The 9,962-nt window shown below is 47.3% G+C and overlaps 1 protein-coding gene and 1 non-coding gene across 2 annotated transcripts; both read right to left on the bottom strand.

Moving 5' to 3' along the window:
* Positions 1–4,061: 4,061 nt before the first annotated feature.
* Positions 4,062–4,220, bottom strand: LOC111969056 (5.8S ribosomal RNA). The gene has a single exon (XR_011480453.1). It is a non-coding gene; the product is annotated as a 5.8S ribosomal RNA (ribosomal RNA).
* Positions 4,221–5,905: 1,685 nt separating this feature from the next.
* ccdc32 (coiled-coil domain containing 32) lies at positions 5,906–9,728 on the bottom strand. Its single transcript, XM_070445265.1, is given in 4 exon segments — positions 5,906–6,347; positions 6,513–6,666; positions 8,466–8,637; positions 8,700–9,728. Coding segments are annotated over 4 exon segments (630 nt in total). The 5' UTR covers positions 8,820–9,728; the 3' UTR covers positions 5,906–6,163.
* Positions 9,729–9,962: the final 234 nt, after the last annotated feature.

Genomic DNA, 9,962 nt, shown 5'->3' with positions numbered 1-9,962 from the left:
AGATTGAGTTTTCGTCAGATCCGATTACACGCCCGCCGACGGAAACACCAGCGCACGTGAGCATCTCTAGCCCCTAGGATTTCTTGGGGCCCCTAGCGAGGTCAAAAAGACTTGGCCGTCTCGGTGTGAGGACAAACAACCTCCCCTCAACGTGCGAGACCCTTCATTGCACACGAAGCGGAGATCGCGGTGCCCTTTGGCAAAAGAAAACTAACGAGAGAGAAAAACATGCCAGCGACCCCGAATGCGACCATACCCCCACATGTCTTCTTCTCGACGAGGCTGCGGAGGATGAAGTCAGTTGAGTAGCCGCTTCAACTTCCGTATCTCTACTTGACCTCCTACCGCGGCGATCACCAACAAATCTCCTACGACCATCGAGCTCCCCGAGGGACACTCCCGGATGGACATCGTGCATTGAACGGAGAGCCGCACTCAAACCTCTCGATATTCTCCCCCCCAGAGACTTTTGAAAAAAGATTTGGGCCGGGGGCGACCGGAGGCCATCGCCCCCTCCCTTCGAACGGCGTTCGCCCCATACTGCTTGTATCGATCAGGATCGTCAAACCGCATCATGACCTCTTCAAAACGGTGCTGTGGTTCCACACATTCGACGCTCACCTGCGCGCTATCTTTGCTTCACTCTCATGCGAGCCTGGTTCAAAGCTCTCGCGTTTGAATATTTGCTCACCTTTACCACCGGAGATCTGCACCCGCGGCGGCTTCCACCCGGGGCCCGCGTATCTGCCTAGGCTGGTCCCAGTGCCTGGCTTCTCACGGCCCTGGCGCCCTGACCCGCTACTCACTCGACTACAGTGCGGATAGCCCTCGAGCTCTCATTTGCCGTAGTGCGGGATCGGCGACCGGCCCCCGGGTATGGAGCGGCCCGACGCTACCACCAGCGCGGGGCCAGATCCATTTTTCGAGGGCTAGTTGATTCGGCACGGTGCCTTGTCTCGATTCCAGGCACATCCCTATTACCTCCTAGCGGCGATTCCGACTTCATGGCCACCGTCTGGTGTCTATACTCGTGGGTCAGAGGACCGAGCCACTCTTAATTTCTAGCCGGTACTTGGTCAAAAGACTCCAACCACCTCATCATAGGACTGTTCTATTCTGGATTACCGCATGCCAAGCTGAGCGTCGGGTACCGGGGACCGACCAAGGTCTAGGACCCAAGACTTCCTAAAAACACTTCTACCTCCCGCGAAGCCATCGATCTTCACTCGGCCGCGTTCTGCTGAATTTCTATCAACCATCTGCAGCAGCCCCTATATGTTCGTGCCATTATTGCCCCCAATCATACGTGGTCCCCTCTATCTAGTCCAGCCATGCGCTGATTCTCACTCTCTACGTCCCAGGCTCACGCCCATCGAGCCGGGCTTCTTACCCATTATAAACATATTTGTTGAAGCACATATAGATAGTAGGAACGCTTTCTACCGGTACGCCCAAGACCTCTTAATACTCTAATTACCTTACCTAACCGGGTTTCGGCGCCTCGTGTCTACATCTCAGGAATCACACTATGCAACCACCTGTACCCCCTGTATCTGTAGCAGCGTAGCTCACTTACTTGTTACTGATTAGCTGGATAACCTCTCTCGTAAGGTACATTCATTATTTGTACTTTACTCTTAGATGGTACGATTCAGTACTCTCCATTACTGTCTCTCCATACTGCATGATATCACCTAGTCGTAGCTTGATAAGTAACGAGCATCTCACCTCGTTATATATGTCGCAACGTCAGGACGCTACGGTATTCCATCCCACTCGAGTATGTTTACCTCTTCGTCGCGCGCGCATCTGCCCAGCGTCAATATCAATTCATCCAATCATTTAGCCCTTGATCCTATTCTGCTATTCCTGCGCTCACGCTCCACCTCCCAGCAGCAATGACAGAGCTGGAGCAAGTAGTAACATCTGTTAATAAACACGATGTGTGGACAAGGCGCGCGCGCCCCGAAGGGCGGAGTGATGTCTCACCTAACTCATTCTTCGACTACGCGTGCTAGGGCCTCGCTCGAGCTTTGCGATGAGCTGACACAGTTTCAGGTGTGTAGGGTTTGAGCAGATAACCCTACCACTGACGTTTCAGCGCCAACTGTTCAAAGTTTCTACCGCTGAGGCTGGCCAAGTAGTAAACATCTTCCTTTTAGGTCCGTCTTATTCAAGACGGGTCGGAACGTGAATGCGTGTTGCCAACAATCACTCGGGCACATACGCCTTCCTTGGTCTCTCTTGCGTAACGGAGGCAGAGCGCACGATAAAGTGTACGTGAATGGGGCGACAGAATTCACCCTCTGCCACTACTTGTCATCGTTAGGTCGATCACGCCACCGATCATACAAATGAGTATGATGGGGCCTCGCAATCTGGAGGAACAGTCCGATAACACTCGGAGTGTGGCACAACTTAAGCATCGCTAACTCTCTGAACTGTAGCATTGGGGAAGCTGCGTAGCGTGTGGCCCCTGAACAGTGGACACCGCGCCCACGCTGCAGATAGACTTGCTATAGCATATAGTGGAGACGATGACGTTGCGAGAGTAACTAAATAGTTTCACCTCCGCTTTGTCCCCTCGTAGTATGAGCGCCTGCACGAAACCTGTGAGCGGAAGCAAAGTGAACAGTCTCTTCTTTGGTGGTAAGAGCGTCTTGATACTGTTGCACTTTTACACAACATAGACCGGCTAAGCACTTTGAAGATGCCACACATTATTTCGTCTCCTCTAGAGTCGCACTCACAAAGAACCAGAGGACCACCTATAGCACAAAAAAAACGGAAAACTTAGCGCATGGCGAGTCTGACTTACTATTCAACCCCTCGCAACGCTATCGAACGAGTGACGTGAAATTGGTCTAGAGCACCTTTCTGCAGCGGACGGGGGCATTCAGCAGTCGCAAGCTTTTCGCGTGACTATGTTCTGCGTAGTTAGAGTGAGTCCCACAGGTTTGACAGATCTCCTATAGCCCACCTAGCGACTCGGATGCACCGCGGATTTCTTAAAGCAAAACCTGCACCCCGCTCGACACTTCCACCGCGGAAGTATTGGATTCCCGGCTCAGGCGTGGCGGCGGACCCTGGCATCCAGCACCGTATTCTTATCTCTTAAGTCCAAACGTGTTACCTCTTCAGCGCACCTCTCTGACAAATCTTACTGCATCTTTCAAGGATAGCTGGATGTACCTCTTTCCTTCAACATAGCTTATCTCTTCTCCACACAGGAACGCAGCAACGTTCCTCGTCTCGACAAAACTACGCAAACAGTGGTCTTCCGATTAAAGAGTTCCCCAGCGGCTCAAGTTATTTTGCTCGGCCTTTGCCTCAATTCATTAGGCACAGGTATTAGCCTTAGACTGGAGTTTACACACCCGCTTTGGGCTGCATTCCCAAGGGCAACCCGACTCCGAGAAGACCGGGACCCGGCCGACGTGGCCGTTACCGGCCTCCACACCGTTCCACGGTGAGCCTCGATGCAGAAGGACTAGGGCCACCCGCATCGGACACGGGACAAAGCGTCTTTCTATACGCTTACACTGTCCCGTGCCCGCCGGTCGGACAGATTCAGCGATGGGCTCTTCCCTCTTCGCTCGCGCCTACTGAGGGAATCCTGGTTAGTTTATTTTCCTCGCTTAGTATATGCTTAAATTCAGCGGGTTGTCTCGTCTGATCTGAGGTCGTAGTCAAAGTGAATTTTGTTGTGTGGCCGGTGCCCGGGCTCACCTTCTCATTCGGTTCAGGGCGGCGGTCGGGAAGCTCGCGACCCAAACCTAACCCCGAGCGCTACCCCGAGAACCACCAATGCGTAACGCGGGGCAGCTGGAGAGACAGAGTCCACCGGCAGCCGCGCCCGACCATGCGGGGAACCGTTGGGCGCCTCCCGCGAACGGGAAGGGAAAGGATGGGCGCGCGGGGAAGGAAGTAGAGCCGAGGCCCATCCTCAACAATTCCCACCGAGCCGCCTGGTCTGCACTTAGTGGGGACGAAGGGCCGCACGGTGGCGGCCTGCGACTGCCCCAAGCCGCGGAAACCCGGAGGTTCCGATTGATGCAAAGCGACCCTCAAGACAGGCATAGCCCCAGGAGGAACCTGGAAGCCGCAAGGTGCGTTCGATAGTGTCGATATCAAATGTGTCCTGCAATTCACATTAGTTCTTCGCAGCTAGCTGCGTTCTTCATCGACGCACGAGCCGAAGTGATCCACCGCTAAGAGTTGTACTCTTTTTTTTGTACACAGAGGCTGTTGCTTAGGACGGAGTTGGGGAGGTTGCCCTCCTTTCCCCGCCCGCACTTCGCCAGAGTTGAGGAGCCAATAGTTCAAGGACAAGTGTTGGTTGTTGTTGGGAGGCCTCCGGGTGCTCACCCGCCGCCGCCCGTCGCCGAAGCGCCGTGAGGCTGGGGAGACATTTAAACCCCCGCCTGCGCCGGGCGCAGAGCGGTTTGACTGGGTTCCCGGTGCCGAGCGAGGATACTGGGCGATACTCAAGCCGCTTATAAATGGGTTTACTTTCGGAAAAAAGTTTCCCGGTTCACCGGACACCCCCAGTCCCCTTCGGTAGGCGGAACCGGACTCACCTGCAATAGGTGCGCCATTGTGGCCGTGGCTAACGGGGAAAAGGGATGGAGCCGGTCGGTTGTTGCAACCCTAGGCAAAAGGAAGAATAGCGGGGAACCGGGTAAGACCTAGGGACACCCGCGCGAGAGATGAGCGACGGCGGGGGCGTGAGCCCCATTTACCCTACCCACCCACAGCAGACTTGTTCGGAGCAACAGCCCATGCCGGCGGCTGGCAACCCGTTTAATGATCCTTCCGGCAGGTTGTCACCTACGGAAAACCTTGTTACGACTTTTACTTCCTCTAGATAGTCAAGTTTGATACGTCTTCGTCGGCGCTTCCACCCAGGGCGTGACCGACCTCGGCAGGGCCGATCCGAGGACCTCACTAAACCATCCAATCGGTAGTTAAGCGACGGGGTGTGTACAAAGGGCAGGGACATTTAATCAAGCGAGCTTATGACCCGCGCTTACTGGGAAATTTCCTCGTTTCATGGAAATAATTGCACATCCCCAATTCCCTATCACGAGTGGGGTTCATCGGTTACCCACGCCTCTCGGCGAAAAAAAAAAAAAAAAAAAAAAAAAAAAAATAACAAAAAAAAAATAAGGGTAAGACACACGCTGATCCGCTTCAGTGTGGCGCGCGCTGCAGCCCCCGGGACATCTTGAAGGCCATCACCAGACCCTGTTATTGCTCATCTCGCTGTGGTGCTGAACGCACTTGTCCCTCTAAGAAGTTCGGACCACCGACCGCTCGGGGCCGCATAACTAGTTAGCATGCCGGACTCTCGTTCGTTATCGGAATCAACCCAGACAAAATCGCTCCACCAACTGAAAGAACGGCCATCGCACACCACCACAGAATCGAGAAAAGGCTATCTAATGAACGTAGTATATTTACCATACATGGTACTAATGAACGTAGTATATTTACCATACATGGTCATGAACGTAGTATATTTACCATACATGGTCATGAACGTAGTATATTTACCATACATGCTCATGAACGTAGTATATTTACCATACATGGTAATAATGGACGTAGTATATTTACCATGCATGGTCATGYACGTAGTATATTTATCATACATGGTAATACTGAACGTAGTATATTTACCATAAATTATAATGAACGTAGTATATTTACCATAAATTATAATGAACGTAGTATATTTATCATACATGGTAATGAACATGTAGTAGCTACATTTATAATGATTTCATCTAAGCTATTAATACTCTTGATTGGACTGGTAGACTGGTATCTTAAAAGCAGTGCCAAAGCTCGTTACAACATTATAGACCAACATAGTGCAGTAGCCTAACAAAAATGCAACCGGTGTGGTTTCGGGATATTACCCCAACAATTAACTGCTTTTTATTTGAAACATATCATAAAATCAACAACATTTGATAGGAGTAACATAACAAACAATGGACCGTTCCAATATTTGCAACGATATGTCACCGAATTCTTTCTCCTCAATAATAAAGACAAATACACATAACCTAAAAATGACAGTACAGGAAATCCAATCATGATTCTGTCCAGGAATAACACATGATAACGTATAAAAATGTCTGCAGTGAACAGGTAGCTATTTCTCAGGTATGGGACTCTTGTCCTCGTCAGGGTTCTGAGTGGCTGCCTCTGGTCCGCTCTGTGATTGGTCCGTAGAGGTCTGCTCTCGGCTCAGTGACGGTAGGAGGAGACACTCCAGCTCCTCAGCGCTGATGGCCACGTTCTCAGGTACCAGCCAACGCTTTAGATGCTCCAGGGTACTGTGAAGGGAAGTTATCACACATCCTATCATTACACAGAGGCAAGGTTGATAACAGAACAATCAGTGGACCTGTAAGAAACTTTACTAGCTCAACCTTCAACGCTGCTCAGTGATAGTGAGTTTATAGACTTACCTTTCTGCCTGTAGAACAAATGATGCTCACCTCTGATCTAGCTCGTCCTCCTGAAAGAGTTCCGAGCTCTGAGCGTCGTGCAAGAATCTATCCCAGCATTCTGTTTTGGTCTGAGATAGGGAGCGCAGCATCTCCCTGGACGTCACCTCAGTACACTGGCCCTCTATTCTCTTGAGACGGTTCTCTGAAAGACAGGATTTAAAATGAACTTCAATAGTATGCTAAGTAATATGGGACCTTGATTTCTGGCTTTCTCACAATCATTCCAAATAGCCAAGTCAAAAATTTGACTTTGCAGTGTGTTGCCAGGGGAGACCAGGATTAACAGTAAAACCTGTGTTGGGATACTTTCCCAATTCATTATCTTTCTGGACATAAAATGTTCTGCATGAACTACAGCTTACACCTATCAAATCAAATTATTTGTCACATGCGCCGAATACCGTGAAATGCTTACTTCAGAGCCCTTAACCAACAATGCAGTTCAAGAGATAAGAAAATATTTACCAAACAAACTAAAGTAAAAAAAAAAGAAAAAAAGAAAAGAAAGTAACACAATAAAATAACAATAAGGAGGCTATATACAGGGGGTACCGGTACCGAATCAATCCAACATCAAGAATGGAAAGAAGACTGGCCCTCTTAACTACAGTAAAGCAGTGATGGTCACCAACACTGGTCCTAGGTAGCTGTTGGGTATACAGGCTTTTGTTCCATACTACCAAGGACCAGGGTTGATGGCTGTTACGGTGACTATATTACCGCCACACCTGCAGTCATGAGTCACGACTAGCGCTGTTAACGGTGACTCTATTATCGCCACGGCTGCCTGTAAAATTCTACATGACAGTTGAGTCACGGTAATCTCGTTTTATGCATTCTGGACATGCATTAGTAGTAGCCTACCCAACTCGCTAACGATCATCAGGTCGCTAATGGCCTGGTTACTCAGGACTCTATTGTCCTGCTAACCACTCTGACATTAGTGGAAAACATGGTACTTGTGGATGTTGTTTCAAAGCCTAACAACAAATTGGTCAGCGCTTTCTAAGGTGATGATTCGTTCAAAACGTCCATATGCATATTAGAGCTAATGCATAAGCACAGGCCTATATATGAGCCCAAGCCCCCCCCCCAAAAGCTCAATTAAAATAATGATTGTGCCGTTATACAATACATAGCCAACCGCATAATTACACATGGCAGAAAAACATTTAACAAAATACTGATTTAAGATCTTTGGTAAATCATTTGTCTAGCCTAAAATAAACAAATTCAGATTTAGCCTACAATTATAGTGCATTTGTTTTTGATTTTGCATAGCCTATTAATAGGGTTTTTGTTAAATGTTAATTTATTTATTTAGCCTTTACTTAACTAGGCAAGTACGTTAAAAACAAATTCTAGGAACAGTGGGTTAACTGCTTTGTTCAGGGGCAGAATGACAGATTTGTACCTTGTCAGCTCGGGGACTCGATCTAGCAACCTTTCGGTTACTGTCCCAACGCTCTAACCACTAGGGTACCTGCCGCCCCATAATTAATAGACATTACCTTTAGCTACAGAATATCTCACCACTGTGCGTTTCCATCTCCTCCCCTCTCTCCTTCATTCCTTTATCATGCGCACAAAGAGAGGGGCTGTCAACAGTTAAATTAAATACTTTGTTTCGTTGTGAAAACATGTTACTATCGATGTTCCCCAATAGATTTCACAAATTTAACACGGGATAGCTGCAGGAACAGGGAGAACCCATTGCATACAGAGTTTAGGCAGAACATTACATTTGCCGCAGCGAAATTACCGGAGTAGCCTACCCAACATGAGTGCATATGGATGACATGTATTTCCCCCCTGCCCCTACCGCCACCCAAGGTCTTTTGCATGACAATAATGGGCTGACAAAATTGAATGACCGCCACTACTAATAGCCATAGATAAGGGTGAGTCATGACAGAAGGTCGATATTTTGATTGACTTTACCTAAACTAGCAATGTAGACATCCGAGTCTTCCATAGGTTCCCAGACGCTGTGAGAGGAGAAACTCATAGACGTGCCATTAGATTGCAGGTCATTGCCAACATGTGAAGGTTGGAATTAATCTTTGAACAGAGCAGCATTATCCTCTCCTCGGCCTTGATCTTTCTCCTGCACCTGCACATCAGGCAGGCTCCAGCAGATCTCTGACCACAGATCTCTGACCACAGATCTCTGACCACAGATCTCTGACCACAGATCTCTGACCACAGATCTCTGCTGGACCGGGCCTTATGACTCTCAAAATCGTCAAACATCTTCATACTGTGGTCTGTTGAGACAAGCATCATCAACAACATAGTCAGTGGTGTAAAGTGCTTAAGTAAAAATACTTTAAAGTACTACTTAAGRCGTTTTTGGGGGTATCTGTACGTGACTTTACTATTTATATTTCTGCCAACTTTTACTTTACTACATTCCTAAAGAAAATAATGTACTTTTTAATCCATACATTTTCCCTCGCACACATAAGTACTCACAACATGTTTACAGGAAAATGGTCCAATTAACACTTATAAAAGAGAACATCCCTTGTCATCCCTACTGCCTCTGATCTGGCGCACTCACTAAACGCAAATGCTTAATTTGTAAATGTCTGAGTGTTGGAGTGTGCCCCTGGCTATCCGTAAATAAATAAAAAATTATAAAATTGTGCCGTCTGGATTGTTTAATATAAGGAATTTGAAATGATTTATACTTTTGATACTTAATACATTTTAGCAATTCCATTTACTTTTGGTACTTAAGTATATTTAAAGCCAAATATTTGGAGATTTTTACTCAAGTAGTATTTTACTAGGAGACTTTCACTTGAGTCATATTCTATTAAGGTAGCTTTACTTTTACTCAAGTATGACAATTTAGTACTTTTTCTACCATGGAAAAAAGTTTTTATGAACTACTAATAGCAAGCTCAATAATGAATTAAATTACAGCTAGAAAGAGCAATGCAATTAAGTTTGAAGGTATACCAAATCCAAGGTGTTGGTAAACTGTCCACCCAAATTAGAAATGAGATAAACTGCAACAATGAATCAGAATGTTCCTATTTGTTAGCTAGGATATTACTTTAGATGCAGCTAGCTAGTTAACGTTAATGCCAACGCCAATTTAGTTAACGTTAGCTAGCTGCAACTAAAATAATCACCTTGTCATTGGAATTTGAAATTATAAATGGTAAACATTCACTCTGCTAGCTAAAGATGTTTATTGGTGTCTTACCTTCGACTTCAATTTAGAGCAGCTAAACCGTATTTTATCAGGTAGTATCTAGGACTTTACTTTGCTAACGTTAGCTAGCTAGCTAGCCTGCTCCTCTAGCTGTAAGAATCCCAAACAAGGCCATCCTTCTTTGGCGTGTTTTGAGTGATCTGACTAGAGAAGGTAACTGCCTGTCAAGTCATTCTGAGGTTCTATGAATGCTCATTGGCTTTCATTTGTGT

The sequence above is a fragment of the Salvelinus sp. IW2-2015 genome, linkage group LG9, assembly GCF_002910315.2.
Source record: "Salvelinus sp. IW2-2015 linkage group LG9, ASM291031v2, whole genome shotgun sequence".
Lineage (NCBI taxonomy): Eukaryota > Metazoa > Chordata > Actinopteri > Salmoniformes > Salmonidae > Salvelinus > Salvelinus sp. IW2-2015.
The sequence above is the reverse complement of the archived record's forward strand: the minus strand, read 5'-3'. Positions and strand labels throughout refer to the sequence as shown.